A 19,192-nucleotide genomic window follows, 5' to 3' on the forward strand; every position below is an offset into this window, starting at 1 on the left:
TATGAAATCGCAAAACGCAAGGGTGACGTTGGGAGCGGGGCGGAGCCAATATAAATAAAAAGGCGTGTCGCGCTATTACTCTCCTCTGCCCAGCTTGCGCTTCGTTCTCGGTCGGGCTGTTCCTACGAGCCCGGGGGGCGGGCGCCATATTTAAAAGTGGTCGACTCGGGGATGGTGAAGGGAGGGAACGGGTTTTGTCACTGGAATATGGGTGTAACGGGGCGAGCGGGGGGTAACGCGAGCCGCCGTCCCGCTGCTGAGGGATCCAAATCTAAACAGCTGTCCGTCGGTGGAGCTGGGCGGTTGTTACCTGAGCAGAAGGAAGGCGGGGGTGGAATTGAATCTGGTGGTGGCAGGTGGCCCCGCCGCGCCGGTGCCTGTCACAGAGGTGTACTGACGTCACCCAGCGGGGTTATGAGGGGCTCTGACGTCACGCATGCCTCCCCGAGGGCCATGTAAAGTCCCGCGGGCCAGGGGCTGGATGAGCAGCTATGAGAACCGGGAAGGGGAAAACCTGCAGGTGAGAGGAGAAGCGCCTCTCACGGAGCAAGGAGGCGATTGGGCAGTACTACTTCCTAGCGGTTGGCGGTGAGCCTTCTTCCTCTGTGTCAAGGGCGGGCAGGTTGTGGCCCTCCAGATGTTAGTGACTACAATTCCCATCATCCCTCACCATTGGTTATATTGACTAGGACTGATGGGACTTGCAGTCCAATAACATCTGGAGGGCCACAAGTTGCCCTTCTAGGTTGAGGTGAAGTGGAAAGAGAGATGGAAAGCCTCTTCTCTCTGAAAGGGTGCAGTTTCAAAAAGCATCTGCCTTCTGTGAATATAGTTCAGGTGCCCCACAATATTTATTCACTGTTATATTCCAGACCTGATTTTTCCTCCTCCAGCAATTCCTTCCGAAGCTGCCTCTCAAAAACCCTCTGCCCTTGCACCTCTTGATGACACCTCTTAACCTTCTTCAAATCACTCTTCAAAGTCTATCTTTCTGGTGAAACCTTTGGCGCAATACCCTACTTCCCATACCCTACTGTAACTCAGCCTCTGTTGAGCAGAATCCGGTACAACTGAAACAGCATATTACTTCCCTGTATACCACTGCATCTCTTCCCTTCCTTTCCTTCGATACTCATACTCACAGAATCATAGGGTTGGAAGGGGCCTACAAGACCATCGAGTCCAACCCCCTGCTCAGTGCAGGAAGCCTGATTCCCGGGTGGTCTGCCATCCAAGTACTAACCAGGGCTGACGCTGCTTAGCTTCCGAGATCAGACGGGATTGGGCACATCCAGCTATATGTCCCCGTCCCCTGCTTAGCTTCCGAGATCAGACGGGATTGGGCACATCCAGCTATATGTCCCCGTCCCCCGCCCTGTAGAATTTTGAATTCTAAGCTCCTCAGAGCAGGGACCTGTCCTATTGTGCTTTATAGCACCATGCACACTGTTGGTCCTGTTTAGAGGATGATGAGGACAGCAGCATGAGGAAAGATTATTAGGGCTGCTCTTTCAATGTAAACAACAGATACTAAGCTAATGGGAGAAGCAAACAGCCAATATAATTCCAAGAAAGTTTACTCATAAGTAAGTCCTGTTCATCTCAGTGGAGCTTAGTCCCTAGCAAGCATGCTTAGGATTGCATTCTCTGGATGTTGAGGGAACTTGGTCCTTTAGCAGATTGTGGTTACAGAAAAGTTACCCATCTTTTTAAGTGTAATTTCCATAAACATTTATGTGTAATTTCAGTGGGGCTGCAAAAGGAGAAAAGATACCAAAGTATGAAATTATGTTGGACCAACTTAGAAGTTCTGTTAAAATGCAAAGCTTGGTATATCATTTATTTTATTATTTATTTCATTTCTATACCGCCCAATAGCCGAAGCTCTCTGGGCGGTTCACAAAAATTATCATCCTAAATTAGTCCAATAAAATCTACTTCTATCGACTTTGTTTTAAATCTTGAGGTCTATATGCTTTACTTTCGCTAGAAGTAATATATCTAATCCTTTATAGAATGAAGACATTGCTGTTTTTTGCTGCCTCTCAAAGACACGGTTTTTGCCTTTTAATAAGAACACATGCAAGGATGTGCTTATAGGAATTTTACTAGTTATTGGTTAGAAGTTGGCAAATATTCTCACACTGTGTGAGAGTTCAGGTTTCTCTGATCTGTTATTTTAGCTTCCCCTGAAGGGTAAAAATCAGTGTTTTGTGAGGTGATGGGTCATTTAAGTTCTTTACCAACCCATTACGAGACAAATTTTTAGACTGGGTACAGGCAAATTTCTCTTCTGATTCTGTTTTTTTTTTGGGGGGGATGCAAATTCACAAAAGCAATAGTGCGTTTACCTGAACAGTGTCCCAGTCAAGCCTCCAGGGCTACACTTCTCAGCCTAGACCTCAGGAAGGTTTTAGACAGTGGGGAGGAAGGGGGAGGAATGTGCTTACATTGCATCCTCATCCTTTCCAAGTCTGCATGTGCTGCCTACTTCATGCCATGCCGGTTTCCATCTCTGTCCCAAGTGCATGGCAGGTGGTAGAAGCAGAGAAGCAGTGCCACTTGCATTGGCTATGTTGCTGTCTGCATAGGAGAAATTGTGCCATCTTGGTACAAAATAGGTATCTGCCTTTCAAAGGTGCTATTTGCAAAGGCTTGATGCACTCTTAAAGAAACATTTGCCGGGCTCCAAAAAGCCACACAGCTAGTTTTGTATGCTCTCTGCTTGACTTTCTCAAATAATAGTATTGTCACCCCCTCCTGCTGCCCCTTGTCCTGCAAAACCCATAGCAAACCACTTTTGAAGCAGACTTTCAAAAAGCAATTTGTGATGTGGGTTCTGTTCAGGGAAGGGACAAAAATTATGATCTGGGTATGCCTAAAGTCACTGTATGGATTCAACCCACAGATAGCTGCTAGAGTGGAATAACTAGGACTAGGCTTAATACAGAGTGTGAGAAAAGGAAAGATTAAAAAAAAAACAAGAATCCTTTAGGGGTGGGGGCAGATACCTAAGTTACTATTTCCTATAGGGTTGGATTGGGGAACACTCTATTGAGGGCCAGATTCCTTCAGGGATGATCTGTTGGCAGATGACTGCTGTTGGTAGGTGGGGCTGAAGGCATCAGTGGGCAGGGCCAGAGCCAAAAGTGGTCAGGAATACCACTTCTCTTTCTGCTACCAGTTCTCCCTCCGGCAGGCTGCCGGAACAAATAATATTGCATAAAGAAATAATTTATTTCATCTTTTACATTTTGAACACTGAGTGAATTAGGTACAGATATGCATTAATTAGCAAAGGTTCACTGATTTCTGAAAGCTGTGGACAAAAATGCATTTGAGACCACAGTCTTTGAAGTTTAATTATTTGTCATCTGTGCAATAGTAAAGCTGTTTGTTCTGTTTTTACACAGGAGTTGATGACAGCACATACATTTTAAAATACACTGTGGTTTCTAATAACTATGCTTGCTATATTTGTGTTTTAGGTGATATGTCCAACCAGAATTCAGCAGTGTCTGACACAGAATGTGATTTTTATTCTGAGTGTTGGGAAGAAAGTGTTATACCTATCAACAAAGGTAAACTGGGTGCCAGACAATAAAGGAATATTCTGGTACTTTCATTATTTGTTCTAAATTACTAAAGATGTTATTAATATACCCTATGGTGGTGAATTTTTTTACTCGTGTTATAATAGTAAAGAATCATTTTTAGAAAATAATAATTTGTGCTCTTTTATAATTTTGGGAAAACATGTTCTTGAGTTGATGGTTGTTTTTTTCTTCTTTTCCCTAGACCTGATTGACTCTGACAGTCAAAGTGATCTCCATCTTCAGCTAAATAGTCCATGCAGCTTGTTTGAAGAAGAGAAACAAAAAAGCAAATTCAGCAAAGTTGTACTGATCTCAGAAAACAACCAAACCAACTTTAAAAATTGTTGCAAAGACCATCCCCTGCTCCAAGCACAAAAATTAGATAACACTAGAGAATTTCAAGTGGAATTATTGCCAGAATCTATATCGCATTTACATTTTAAGGACTATCATAAAAGTGGTCATCCACTGAAAAGGTATTCATCTAAAAAAAATTCATCCACGTGTCATGGGCCTTATGGCGATGCTTTGTGTTTAAATAGTAAAACGCCTCATGTGATTGCTACTGAGAATTTAGTAAAAGAACAAACATTAAAGGAAACTTATGCATGTAATAAGCTACTTCAGAAGCAGTCATCAGCTGATTACCCTCCAACTTCCAAGCATAACAAAGGTGTGCAAGTTTTTTTTCCTTGTAGAGAAACAGAAGCTGGGGAAAATAGTCTCTGTCAGTGTTTCAAGCAATCAGCAATACCTGCTGAGATAAACAAAACACCAGTAAAAAACTTCACAATAGTTCATAGTAATGAAAGTCAGCTGGTAAAGGACAATTTAGATTATTCTTCAGAACTTTCTTATAAAATTGACAATCCCCAGACAACTGAGCAAATCCGTTTGCATGCCAGTTCAGGAGAATTTGTTATTTCTCTGACATTAGAAGCAGCTTATGTAGACCCAGCTGGTTCATTAGCAGGCAATATTAGTTCTTCAAAGGGTAGGGTAGGCAAAAAAGATTCACAGAAGCATTCTTTAGCCTTTCAGTTTAAAGGTCCTGAACATAACCAGCTGTTTAAGAAGTTGCATATTTCAATTGTTCCAAGATCTGTGCACTTCGGAACGGAAAAGCAAAAACAGACCACACCTTTAACAAAGCAGGCAGGACTTTCACAAATCCTAGTTGGTGAAACAAGCCAGCGTTTAGGAACCAATACTGAAGCATCTGAAGCTACCCACCCTCAAGCAACCCATACAGAATCATCTGAATCAAGTTGTTCTGATAGTCATTCTGATCAACTGCTATCTACCCTGAAACCTTTGTCTTCCGGTTGGTTATTTCCATCCTGTAAACATACAGATGCAAATCAGTCTCCCCACTTCTTTGTTAGGTCATTGCCCCATTCCAAAGTTGCACCTGCTTATAAGACTATTGACGTTCAGAAAGGTCAGCCAAAGGCCTCCAGACCTGTGAAATCTGTTGTATTTGCACCCCCAAAAGTGCAAAAAGGTCAAAAATTTAGAAGCAAAGCTCATCTCCCCTCCAAATTTCATTGGCTCAAGGCTTTGGATGTTGAAGCTATAAACAAAAATACTCATAAAAGGGAAGAAATAAATGATATGTATTATGTGCCTCTAGCACAGACTACTAAATGTTGCTGCAGCCCATTGCTTGACTTGACGGTTGACCTGTATTCTGCAGAGATTGATTCTGAAAAGCTTTTCAGTGTTCACAGAAGACCCCACAAGCGAACTGGAGGTGGCAAAATAACTCGTAGATTTTCCTCCCATTACCTGCTAAATCCTAAAAGTAATTTTGAGAGGTCCGAATACATTTCTCCAATAAGAAAGAAAAGCAATTTGAAGATGCAAAATATATTGAACTATTGTTTAGGATGGGCTGGAGGAAAGAACACACACAAAAACTGCAAAGGGGAGGTTTGCCCCACTCCAAATAGTTCAAACACACAGGGGAATGAGATTTTCACTCCGCATTCCCTTGCTGATGAAAGGAGATCAACTGCCCCACTTCTCCCAAGTTCAAGGCATAGTCCAGTTCCACTTCCTACTGCATTGTCTCTTTCAAATGAGAGGAGGCATTCACCTGTTCCCTGTTTGCAACCTGAGAGAGGGAGTCCTGCAGCACTGTATCTTCTTCCAAATGAGCCAAGGCATTCACCTGCACCATGTATGCAAACTGAGACACGCATTTGGAGTCCTGCAGCATCTTACTCTGATTGCAAATGTAGCGTCTCTCATTCTCCTTGTTGTACAAATATTGTTAAAGTAGTGCAGCTACCGAAGGAAAGGAACACATTTAACAATATACATATGGGAAATTTGGATTATGGAGCTGACCAGGTAGCTTGTGGAGGCTTATCCCTGAAGAAGCTCTCAGTCTGCCCCTGTGGAAATATGCCAGAATGTGGCTTGTTCCCTAGTGGAGATATTTCAGAGTCAGTTCGGAAGAAAACAAGAGCCAGTCCCGATGTTAACTGGAGAGCCAGTATGACTGAATCAAACCGGGTGAATTCCCCTATAGGAACCTTCAACACAGAGGAAGCTTGCTGTGCTAGTTGTCATCATGGCTTTCCATCCTGCTGTTTGTACAATACACATAGACAAGCTTCAAAAAACCAGTTCATTAAATTAGCATCCTTCTTTGAAAATGGGGTTTCCACAAAAAACCTGAAAGAGGATGTTGTCGAGAAAAGCAAAGCAATGAAAAGAGGTGAAAGAAAAAATGTCAGCTTCTCTGTAGGGCCAGGTGCAAGAGATTTACAAGAGATTGATTTATCAGGCATACACACTGCATCACCTTCTAATGATGGCTATCAAACACCAAAACACTTTGTTTATCACCCTGAATGTTCATGCTGCCAGAATGCTGTTAAAGAACATCTTGGCACATCAAGAGACGTGCATAACTGCTTTGCCTCAGAATGTAAAACACTAAAGAATTGCCTGAATAGAGAGAGTGTTTTTCTGGTGGACCCTGGTCAGAGAACTAGAAGCCAATGCAAGTGTTCCCGAGAAATCCCCCTTTTCAATATCAACCAAACGAATATATATAAGGGAAACAGAGCTGCAATTTCCAAGAGAAAGGAATCTGACCTTATTCAGGTTTGTACCAGTCCATATATATATTTGTCGCCACACAGGAGTAACATTAGGGGCTGTATCTGACTGGCTTTCTTCACATGGAGCTTTTATCCTGCAACTGAGATTGCTCCCTCATGGAAGTTCGCAGGCTCTTTCCATGACCCACCATGATCTTCCAGCATGTCTCCTGCACTAAATGCCCTTTGTTCCATTTTTAAATAGATTGCAGGTAATGAGCTATCAAATCATCCTGTTGTGTTCTGCTTGAGTTCCCTTAGTGAAAAGAGGAAAAGCGGCAAGAAGAGGAGCAAGATCAATGAAAGATAATGGAAGACTCTGATATGGGGAGAAGGAGGGGGAAACGGGAGCGGGGGGAAGCAGGTGAAAAAGAGTCGTTGTGATCCTGCATTTAAAACTGAAGCTGAAAGCCCTGTTTTAAATGCAGGATTTTAAGCTGGTGTAGAAATGCCCTGTATCTGTCCAGCAGCAGAATGGACACTGCTGGTAGAATAAATTCCCCCCTTCTCTGTGTGTGCCTCCCCAATCTGCTTCAGGGTGTTGGGGAATCCTCTGGAGCAGATTTGGGGAAGCATAGGAGTGCAGGGAAGAGGGAAAGGAGAAGGCCCATTCTGCAAGCCAAAGTTCACTTGTGTGATGTTGGACATCACCCAGAAGCTGCAGTCCTGTCCACACTTACTTTGGAATAAGCCCTTTTGAACTCAGTAGGTCTGAGTAAAATTGCATAGGATCAGGCTCAACATATTTCACTATTCCTGTCATTCCAATAGGCCTCTTATGGGGTGTGTCAAGAATTCAGTGTATCTCAGTTGCTGTAGAACTATTTCTTCTAATTTAATCTTTAAAATGTTGGGGTTTTCCACCAGTTTTGATTATTAGGTCAGGGATGGACAGACTTTAGGCTTATAGGATCTACTTTGCTCTCCACTAGAACCCTGAGCCCTACCAGCTGGAGCCAGATATAAAGTGGTGGCTCAGGAAGGCAGATACAGGACTGAGGAACAAGGGCCTCTGAGCATTTGCTCAGCTCAGCAACTTGTTTTCAGAACCAGAACTGGAGTTTGCACACAAATCCTTTCACACACAAATCCCCCCCCCCCAACTTCCTTGATTTCAGCAGCCTAATTTAAGGGGGAAATAGGGCTTTTTCTTAAGCAACTGAGAGCCAAAAAACCTTGCTGATCCACTGCAAATCACGAGTAGAACCTGATCTGCCTACTCCTAGATTAGGCAGCCTTTATATTAGGAAGAGGGTAAGATGGGTGTGTGTACATAAAGAAACAAACTTCTTAATTTCTTCAGATTCAAAAAAAGACAGTCCATACTGTTGAATAGTTTCGAACAGCTGAACTCTGTATAATATAATAGAACTATTATTTTTCCTGGGGCCGCGGTGGCTTAGTGGTTAAGACGCTGAACTGCAGACTGGAAGGTCAGCAGGTCAGCAGTTCAAGACCCGAGTGCTGCCTGACGGAGTGAGCTCCCGTCTTCAGTCCCAGCTTCTGCCAACCTAGCAGTTCGAAAGCAAGAAATTGCAAGTAGATAAATAGGTACCGCCTCGGCGGGAAAGGTAGCAGCATTCCGTGCACCTCGGTGTTCAGTCATGTCGGCCACATGACCACGGAAGCGTCTTCGGACAGCGCTGGCTCTTCGGCTTAGAAACGGGGATGAGCACCGCACCCTAGAGTCGGACACGACTGGTTGGGGACACTTTTACCTTTTTATTATTTTTCCTATAAATAACACTATCCCAAATGCAGTATCGCAAGGGCTGTTGTAGGTACTTTTACATGTGTATTAGAAAAATGGTTTCCTAAAATGGGAGTGTTGCTGTAGTATACTGTGTGTGTGTGAGTATTAGTAAGTAAAATATTTGCCTAAAAACTGGCTCATTTTGTGGTGCTCATTTTTGCAGATAACTACCAGAATAGTGTTCACACAAAGATGATGCTTGTACTGAATTCCTGTAATCTGGACATGACTGAATACACTGGTATTGACTCACAACATATGGGAGCAATCCTATGCAAATTTAGTCAGAAAAAAGCCCTACTGCTCCCAGCATTCCTTGGCAACATGGCTGGCTGGGGAATGCTAGGAGTTGTAGGACTTCTTTTCTGTCTAAAAATGCATAGGATTTGTGCCCTTAATGTCTTGGACTCGACATACCTGAGAGACAGTTCATACACAGAGCTTCCCTAAATGTGAATATATACAGATGGTGGTTTGAGAGATTGCTACAGAAAGCAGAGAAAGGAGGTGCAACAGTCTTTTAAGACAATGTAATCCAATACAGTTTTTATAAATGAGTATACTTGCATGTAAGAAAGCCTACACACCCAAAATGTGAGAAGCCATCTGTCGGTGCAACTTTGTTTCCCTTATATATTCCATTTTGGTCACTGTAGAAAAGATCTCACTATAGTGGTAAATCTGTGTCTGAATTGTACTGCTTTGGACTGCAGGAAGAACTCACATGGCTAAATGTATAGAGGACTTTGTTAAATGAGAACTAGGCCAGAGTTGGAAAGGACACAAAGACAGTGTTGTTTGCTAGTCAGCAACTATTTCTTTTTTTTGGTCAGAGTGCCACTTTGAGAAGTAGGTAGAGACGGCACTCACAAGATTGAATGCTCATCCATCGAAAACAATGTACTCCTGTACAAAACCAAATGTTGGGGAGAAAGTTTCTAGCCTTGCCTTCTCCTTGACATGTTTGTCTTTTACGTGCAGGGATATCTTTTCCTGTGGAGAAGCATTCAGTCTTCTGAGCCCCCACCTATGCTTTGAAGTGGTACAGCCCAAACACAGGTTTACCACCTCAGTGAAAACTAGGCCAAAAGAATTATGCATGTCAGCATTATGAAAGTCACTAGTATTCTTTGTTGAATAAGTTGTAAAATCTATTGTCTCATTAGAATTACCCCACCTAATCATGGAGCCCAGGACCCACCTTAACCCTATCAACTTAGAGTGAGGTCAAACAAAAATGTTTCAATGCATCTGGAAGACACTTGCACTTGGATTTGTTTTTAATATTGTTTTAGAAATATTTAGTTTGGTTGATATCTGCTGTTTTATTTGCTTTCTTATGTTTAATTGATTGTTTTTGCATTAGATTATTTGTTGCATTGTTTTAGATCAGTTGTGAGCTGCCTTTGAGTGCCAGGCAGAAAGGCAGGATAAAATGTTCTAAATCATTGGGCAAATCTTCACTGAAAGGGAATTCCATAGTTGTGAGGCAGGCATTGAGAATATTCTACACTATGCCAGACTGCAATAGAGATGGTTGTATTTAAATAATGTTATACTGTAGTCATGTGTTTAACAGCCCTTATTTTCTGCCCAGCCTATCCATTAAAAGGACAGATGACAATTAAAGCAAAGGAAATGCAAGGTTATGTCTTTAGCATGTGGGTCTGAACTGCTGCTTCCCTGCGATTTCCTCAGTCGTAAACTATGCAGAGTATGTTGAAATACTTTTATTATCTCTGGAAATTCTTCATATGAATGATATGCTCATTTTGCATAGGAACAGAGAAAGAACCAAAGCTCGCTTTATTCTTTGTTTGCCTACTAACCAGTGCCTGAAACAAAAGATTCCAGCAGGTCATGTAATCAACAGTACAATAAATAATAATGTTTATACTATTTCACATGCTACCCATTAGCAATCTGAGTAATTTACATAAAATTAATATAATAAAATGCACCGTAGTCACATTAAAATCCATGGCTACACCGTGCATAATAATGGCACGGTTAAAGTTGCATTAAAGGTACAGTAGGACTCATCAGTATAGTAGGCTCTAGCTTTGAATATACTTTCTGATTCATACTGCTAATGAAAGAGCACAAAATAGCATTCATTTATGTAGCCTGTAATGAAAAAGGCAGTTAGTGTCGTAAGGAGGCAGATATTTTTCCATCACTCACTTGTGCTTTTATTTTTATTAGGATTCTTCACAGGTTAATCATGGCTGGAAAATACTTGATGGGAACCACAAATGCTGCTAAGACAAAGTTCAGTGCAGTCGTTTGCAATAAGAAGGCAGTGATTTAAAAGTGATGAAATGTTTGCGTATGCTGGTGCCTGTTTCCGAGAAAATCTCAATAAATAAAGCACCACACAATAGACAGTTATGTGCTGTAGTCAAAAGGGACACTCACACCTTGTAATGAGACAAATGGTACGTTGTTAATTAAATGGATGGATTATTGCTGCTATCACTGATGAAGAGCATCAGTTTTCCCACCAAAGAAGAATAAAAAATTCTGTATCAGAGGGCAAAAAAATTAAAGCTGCAATCCTATACTCACCTGGAGTAAGTCCCATTGAACTCACATTAATAGGATTGCTCTGATATGCACATAATTGTCCCCCTTTAAGCTAAATTCTTAAAAGATGATGCTGTTAAAGTGCTGCATTCAATATGCCAACAAATCTGGAACACTCAACAGTGGCCACAAGACTGGAAAAGGTCAGTTTACATTCCAATTCCAAAGAAGGGCAACGCCAAAGAGTGTTCAAACTACCGCACCATTGCGCTCATTTCACATGCCAGCAAGGTGATGCTCAAAATCCTACAAGCTAGGCTTCAGCAGTATGCGAACCGAGAACTACCGGAAGTACAAGCTGGATTTAGAAGAGGCAGAGGAACTAGAGATCAAATCGCCAACATTCGCTGCATCATGGAGAAAGCAAGAGAATTCCAGAAAAACGTCTATTTCTGCTTCATTGACTACGCTAAAGCCTTTGATTGTGTGGATCACAACAAACTGTGGCAAATTCTTAAAGTGATGGGAGTACCAGACCACCTTACCTGTCTCCTGAGAAACCTGTACGAGGGTCAAGAAGCAACAGTAAGAACCAGACATGGAACAACCGATTGGTTCAAAATTGGGAAAGGAGTATGACAAGGCTGCATATTGTCACCCTGCTTATTTAACTTATATGCAGAGTACATCATGAGAAATGCTGGGTTGGATGAATCAGAGGTTGGAATTAAGATTGCTGGGAGAATTATCAACAACCTCCGATATGCAGACGATACCACCCTAATGGCAGAAAGCGAAGAGGATCTCAAGAGCCTCTTGTTGAGGGTGAAAGAGGAGAGTGCAAAAGCTGGTTTGAAACTCAACATTAAAAAAACGAAGATCATGGCATCTGGCCCCATCACTTCCTGGCATATAGAAGGGGAAGAAATGGAAGCAGTGACAGATTTTACTTTCTTGGGCTCCAAGATCACCGCAGACGGTGACTGTAGCCATGAAATTAAAAGACGCTTGCTCCTTGGGAGGAAAGCTATGGCCAACCTAGACAGCATAGTAAGAAGCAGAGACATCACCTTGCCGACAAAGGTCCGTCTAATCAAAGCTATGGTTTTCCCAGTAGTAATGTATGGCTGTGAGAGCTGGACTCTAAGGAAGGCTGAGCGCCGAAGAATTGATGCTTTCGAACTGTGGTGCTGGAGAAGACTCTTACGAGTCCCCTGGACTGCAAGGAGGTCAAATCAGTCCATCCTAAAGGAAATCAACCCTGAGTGCTCATTGGAAGGACAGATAATGAAGCTGAAGCTCCAATATTTTGGCCACCTAATGCGAAGAGAAAACTCCCTGGAAAAGACCCTGATGCTGGGAAAGACTGAAGGCAAAAGGAGAAGGGGACGGCAGAGGATGAGATGGCTAGATAGCATCACGGATGCAATGAATATGAACTTGAGCACGCTCCGGGAGAGAGCACAGGACAGGAAGGCCTGGCGTGCTATGGTCCATGGGGTCACGAAGAGTTGGACACGACTGAACGACTGAACAACAACAACAACAAGCTAAATTCCAGGGTGATAGATGATGTTTGTCTTTTATAGCAAAAACAGCCACATGTCTCTTGATAACTTATAGGCTAGTAAGTTAATTGTGGGCTACCCTTTCATGGACTAAAGCCTGCAAAACCAGATGTTTGGGGCTGGTACTATAGAGAAGTTTTGCTATAGCTAGTTCAGAGGAATAACTTCACCTTGACTACATGTACTCCCCAAATATGACTGTAGGATCAAAAATTATTTACCTCAATGACCCACCAGTGAAATGTCAAAATGCAACGGTTTGGATGTAGCCACTCCCTTTGTCTTCAGTGCCCTCTGCCAATCTGCATAAGAATCATATGACTTTCACTAGGTACCAGTGCCCAGTTCATGAATATCTGATATAGTGAACAATTTTTGTAGATCCAAGTTTTAAGTATATTTGAGTAGGCTTATCTGCATGACCTTTCAGTATCCACACGATGGCAGTGTATTAAGGCAGAACCTTTACCTTCAAGATCATTCTTCACTATGCAGAACATGATTTCAAAGTTTATTTTTATGAAAAGTTTCAGTTGGAAAGCATTTGCAATCTGTTATCTGTTCACTGGTCCCATTATATAATTTATTAGCTCTGCAGGAGGGTTGAGTTAATAGCCTGGTGATGCTGCACTATCTTTTTTTTTTTTGCAGATCAGTGCAAGCTAGTATGATTACTAGGTCATGATATAACCACAGCTGAGATGTGCATGTTTGTTTACTATCTTGTAGATAGTTTCTCCAGGTCTAGGATGCAGTGTGGGTGAAATAAATATGATTTTTCTGAGTGATACCGCTGTGACTAATGAAGGTACTTAGAAGTACTTCACTATGATTCTATTTAGGTTTCCAGGGTGATGAAACAGGATGTCATAGGCTACTCGTTACAAGATTGCTGTGTTTTGCTGGATTCATATTCTTCTGAGCATCTGTTTAATTCACTAGTTACCTAGAAGAACATGAAGCAATTCAGATTTGGTAGAATGGGAATAAAGGCTTAACATTGTGAATGCAGTGCACTCCTGAGGTGCAAAAATGAAAAGCATGATTTTTTAATCCTTGGAAGGTGTTTGGAAAAGTAGCACTTGTTATGGCACTGGACTGATTTGCCCATATTCCATTCCTCACATTTGTGTCTTATAGTGAGAAGAGCTTTCAACATCCTCATGTGTATTTCCATATTCTTACATTGGTCTGTGTCCTTTATTTTGGATTAATAGCCCCAGAATAAACATCACTATTTGTTTACATGATCATTAACATGGTCCACTGCTTTATAGTTTAAACACATTTTGGATGATTAGAAAACCGTCGTCCATCTGTTATTCTGCATCTTACAATCTGAAACATATTTATTTGGTCCAGCTGATCTCAGTAGAAATGTAAAGTAAGAGTGCTTAATAAAGTATCTTTAGTCATCCTGTTGATAAGATGCTTGGTAAGTGTTAGGGGTTGTTCAGCAGTCATAGAATGGACCCTTAGGTGTCCATCCTACTGCTAACTGCATTTCTCAGCCAGATGATCATTAATCTCTCACCCAGAAAACAGTAATCATGCTGTCTGATATGCTGCTGCCACTTTAAGAGAGTACAACTCTGTGGATGACTGCATTCTTTCCCAGCCCTGAAGTTATAATTTAGCTTTTAATAGTCCTGGAAGAGGTAGGATGAAAGGTCAAGTAATGATAAGCAGCTGAGTGGGGTGTGACTTCTCTGAGATTTGCCTATTGGCTTCATGCTCTAAAATGGAAATTTAGGCCTGGTCCTGTCTCCAGTCAGTACAGAGACTGGAATGACAAGATTGTAGTATGCAGATTTACTTATGAAGAAAGTCCTCAAGGGATAGAACTTCTTTTCTGAATTGCTATGAGGTTGATAAGAAGTCAGTACCAAAAGTAACAGTAGGTTTTAGCCTCCATGAAGGTAGTAGGAAAGAGTTTACACTAAAAAAGCTCAGACCAAAAGTTTGGCACACTGGGGAATTAAGGTGTCCTTTACATGACTTCGACAACCTCCAGGACACCTCACTTGTTATTTTCCCCTTTATCGTGCTTTCAAAATGATTTGAGATAAACTAGTAATAAAAGTTAACGGTGCTGAATTGGCAGTGTGTAATGCCGGCTTAGCACCATGAACTTGCTGAGGTAGAACTTTCCTTGATTCAAACCATGTATCTCTTGATCACTGATTGGAGGGAGAAGAGAGTAAAATGCCTCCTTGCAATGAAGGGAGACAGATCTGATCCCCCACCCACCAAGCTCAGAATCAACATCCTCTGCTGATTCAGAGTATTCCATTAAGTTCAGTGGGGCTTACTTCCAAGCAAGTGTGTCGAGGGTTGCAGACTTACAGTGTGCTCTTATGTCTACCTAGAAATAAGTCCCATTGACTTCAATGGGGCTTACTCCCAGGTAAGTGTGACTAGGGCTGCCAGGAAACAGGACAGCACAAGTTAAGCTACAAAGCAAGACTCCCCGCTGCTTTCCCTTCCCCCGCTCCTTTGCACACATGCCAGCGAGGGAGGCACTTCCTCTGTGCAAACCACATGTCTGTTACGTAAAGAAGCCCATCTTAATCCCGCAAAGAAAGTGAAAGCAGAAAGCTCCAGAAAGGATGGGTGGGGGGTTCTTAATGTAGAGACACCCTTAGTCTTGAAAAAAATTGAACTTGAATTTGGTGTTCTGATTTGTGGTTAGATTGCAATTGAGAGCAAAACTGATACCTGTAGTTGATTTCCCCCAGTCCTCTTTCAGTCATAGCTAGGAGCTGTTAATAATCCAGTCTCTGGTATTTGACAATTCCTATAACCATCCCCTTGAGTGTACAAGGATAGCCTACCATGGTACAGCAGTCACTGAGATTCCTTGCACTGCAATTTTGTAGCCACAGAGAAGGGTCAAAAAATTACCAACAAAATAAAATGCACTTCATTTCTTGTCAGTTTGTGATACTGGAATACAAAACTAATTTATGCTAGAGGACTGATGCCTCCATAATATTAACTGCATTTGTATAGCATATATAACTACACAGCCAATAATCACTTCCAAAGTGTTCCCTGTGGGAATGCCTTTAAATTTCTAGAATGGATTCAGAGGGTTGGATCCAAAATTAAGTCATACTTAGAATAGGCCCACTGAAATCAATGGGACTTAAGTTAGTCATGGCTAACTTGATTTCAGTGGGTCTAAGTGGATCTTAGTCAAAGTATGACTAATAATGGCTCCTTCACGGATGTTTGCGGTCTCTTTACATGATGCCATGACACTCCTGCACTAAATGCCCTTTGTTCCGTTTTTTAATAGTTTGCAGATGATGAGCTATCAAATTACCCTGTTGTGTTCCGCTTCAGTTTCCTCCATGAAAAGAGTTAAAGCAGCAAGAAGAGGAGCGAGATCAATGAAAGATAATGGAAGACTGAGATACAGGGAGGAGGGGGAAAAGGAAGCATGTGTAAAGGGAGTCAGTTGTGATCCTGCATTTAAAATGGGAGCAGAAAGCCCTGTTCTAAATGCAGGATTTTAGGCTGGTGTAGAGATGCCCTAAGTCTGGATCAAATAGAACAGAGTCAATAGAATCAATGGGCAAGACATGAACATTCTGAAAAAATATTATTTCCAGCCAATGGGAACCACAGTCTGCATCCTTGTCTGTAGGTTTTTGATTACAGCAGGTATTCATGTAACAGAATTTGCTTGCAGTTTAATAATTTATTTTAAAATAGCCACTGAAAAAGCTGAACTTAATCTAGGCTTGTAATAAGTTTCAGGTAAAAGCTACCACCCATGGAATAAGGCCTCTACTGTAACAATTCTGGAAGGAACAATGAATTTTATTTCATGAGTTATCAGCTCAACTGTTGGCTTTGCTGTCTGTGAATCCTGTTGCTTTGTTGGAAGAAGTTTCACTTATGGGTGATACTGCCCCCAAACTGTTCCTCTGTGCAAAGAAACATCCCTAATCCATATAATCTTCATGAAAGCTGTAAATGGATTGAAAGGCTATATATAGATCCCACTATATCCTCACTAAGGTGATGTGGAGACCTCCAATAGGTTACCACTATGGGTGAGCAGAGCAGACAAAGAGAGATAACTGAGTATAAAGATGACAAGATGACATGCAAAGATGACAAGCAGTTTAAAGAACCAGACAGGGTGCCTAGTGCTGCTTTGTAAAGCTCTTTCTAGTTTGGGTTACAAAGGACAAGGCCATTTAGAAAGAAGAGGACAATTGATTAAAGTCCCTTTTGTATGTTGTATGAAAAAAACACCCAAAGGTGTGAGATCATAATGAAGTGTAGGAATATGAGGAAGAAACCTAGGTGGACAAAAGTTTATTCGCCCCAAACATTTTTAAAGTCTTTGTTGGGAGCATTGTATAACAAAAACATTCTGTAAGTGCTCTGTTGCAAAAATTTTCCACCAGAACACTTGGAGATCACAGTGTTAGTCAAGCTAATAAATAATTTCCATCACTTATTATTTCCAGAGGGGGAGCTGTGTTAGTCTGTTGCAGCAAAAACAACAGAGGGCTATGTGGCACCTCAAAGAGTAGCAAATGTATTATGACATAGGCTTTCATGCACTACATCCCATTTCATCACGAAAGCTTATGCCATTATAAATCTTTAAGGTGCCACAAGGCTCTTTGTTGTTTATTATTTTCTGTATATAGATACTCCAAAACATAGGATTGTCCTTTAAAGATGCTTAGGGTGAACACCTGAGTTTAAATTGTTGCTCAGTCCTAACTGCTTTCTGTAATTTCTCTGATTATAAGATTGCATAGTTTCTCTGATTATATCCGCATAGTCCCTTTAACTATCTTCTTGTGTAGTGCCTGCAAATTACAGGAATGCCCTTGCACAGCTTGTATTAATTTCAGTAAGGCTTGCAGATCGTAATTACATGGTGGATTGTGTCCTTAAATTACCATGTTATATCGACCAAAAGATGTATCTAGTCCAGGGTTCTATTTCTATCAGTGACCAGCCTTTGGAAAGTTCACATGCAAGGCACAAAGGCAAAAAAGCTCCTTTGTGTGTTGTTTGTCCCTGCCCTCTGATATTCATTTCATTTATTGTATTTCTATACCGCCCCGTAGCCGAAGCTATCTGGGCAGTTCACAAAAATTAAAAACCATTAATATACATTAAAGGTAAAGGTGTCCCCAACCAGTCGTGTCCGACTCTAGGGTGCGGTGCTCATCCCCGTTTCTAAGCCGAAGAGCCAGCGCTGTCCGAAGACGCTTCCGTGGTCATGTGGCCGGCATGACTGAACACCGAGGTGCACGGAACGCTGTTACCTTTCCCGCCGAGGCGGTACCTATTTATCTACTTGCAATTTCTTGCTTTCAAACTGCTAGGTTGGCAGAAGCTGGGACTGAAGACGGGAGCTCACTCCGTCACGCAGCACTCGGGTCTCGAACTGCTGACCTGCCGACCTTCCAGTCTGCAGTTCAGCGTTTTAACCACTAAGCCACCGCTACTGGGATTGAACTCAGGTCGTGGGGAGAGCTTTGGTTGCTATACAGCCGCCTACCACTCTGCGCCACACGAGGCTCTTTAAAATACATTACAGAAAATCTATTCAGAGGCATCATAGAATAGTAGGGTTGGAAGGGGCCTACAAGGCCATCGAGTCCAACCCCCAAGCATATCGCATCCTTCCCCAACCTGGTGCCCTCCAGATGTGTTGGACTGCAACTCCCAGAACCCCCAGCCAGCTGTTGTTAGCAGAATCTGGGAGTTGTGGTCCAGCACATCTGGAAAGCACCAGATTGGGGAAGGCTGGTATATTCAGTCTGAACATGGAGGTTCCATATACTGTTCCTTATTTGTCCCTGGTTACCCAAACATTCAGGATGTCTTTCCACCATATCTTGTGTAGATAAATGAAGCTATAGCTGTATATGTTGTTATGCCCTCTTTGGACAGGAATCAAAACATGCCTTATCAAAATAGAAAATATGCTTTATATGGAGCTCTTTATATTATTATAATCCTTCAGGGCGGGTTCATTAATGAATCCTATTCCCATCTCCATTACACCCTGACAGGCCTGTGACACAGCTCTGCGAAGGTTAGATGGTTTTTAAAAATGGCAGACATGGTAAGCATTTGGCACGTATATACTACAAGAGATGAACAAGAGCAACTGTGACATTATCTTTGTTTGCTAAAAATAGCATCCTGCAAAGTTTAAAGAAAAGCACATTATACTTGTTAACCTCTCCTGTGTCTGCTGCAGAACCTTCAAAGACGGGCTTTATGGCATTAGGATGCAGCGTCCCCTTTCAAAGCTTGCCTAGTGCTCAGACAATTGAAACTCAATACATTGTCAGCAACAAAAGGGGAGGAATAAATAGTTACTATACCACGGTCCTTTATCACCAGAGACAAAGGTAGTAGTGTGAACTCTACCTCCTGTGCACACCGTACTTCCTCTGCCTAATACCAGCAAAAACTAATAACTCATAAGCAACGTCCACACCCCCTTTAAAGACCTAGGCTGCATGTGCAGCACAATGAGGTGGTAGAATGTGCTGTAACATTTCAGATGTGAGGTAGCATTTCCTGTTTTTGAATGCTCCCCTACGTTGTCAATTCCCTGAAAATAGTAAACTGACACAAAAGCGC

General features: G+C 41.9%; 1 protein-coding gene across 4 annotated transcripts; it reads left to right on the plus strand.

Annotated features, from left to right (window-relative positions):
- The first annotated feature begins 84 nt into the window (after nucleotides 1–84).
- LOC146348689 (uncharacterized) lies at nucleotides 85–13,804 on the plus strand. Of its 4 annotated transcripts, none has more exons than XM_084853807.1 (3): nucleotides 85–520; nucleotides 3,489–3,581; nucleotides 3,799–8,693. In XM_084853807.1, the coding sequence occupies exons 2-3, from the start codon at nucleotides 3,494–3,496 to the stop codon at nucleotides 6,774–6,776; spliced, it is 3,066 nt and encodes a 1,021-aa protein (XP_084709933.1). In that variant the 5' UTR covers nucleotides 85–520; nucleotides 3,489–3,493; the 3' UTR covers nucleotides 6,777–8,693. The 4 variants fall into 4 exon arrangements, with proteins under 4 accessions (XP_084709933.1, XP_084709934.1, XP_084709932.1 ...); XM_084853808.1 differs by adding an exon at nucleotides 10,668–13,804 and having other exon boundaries at nucleotides 106–3,581; nucleotides 3,799–6,713; XM_084853806.1 differs by having other exon boundaries at nucleotides 106–588.
- The last annotated feature ends 5,388 nt before the right edge of the window (nucleotides 13,805–19,192 follow it).

The sequence above is a fragment of the Heloderma suspectum genome, chromosome 4 (assembly GCF_057233095.1).
Source record: "Heloderma suspectum isolate Gila_16-S chromosome 4, 16-S_ref, whole genome shotgun sequence".
In the NCBI taxonomy this organism is placed as follows: domain Eukaryota; kingdom Metazoa; phylum Chordata; class Lepidosauria; order Squamata; family Helodermatidae; genus Heloderma; species Heloderma suspectum.

Bases quoted from the DNA above. Each gene is read 5' to 3' on its own strand.
- LOC146348689 (XM_084853807.1), top strand. From the start codon at position 3,494: ATGTCCAACCAGAATTCAGCAGTGTCTGACACAGAATGTGATTTTTAT. The intron at 3,582-3,798 runs GTAAACTGGGTG...TCTTTTCCCTAG, and splicing joins TGTTATACCTATCAACAAAG to ACCTGATTGACTCTGACAGT.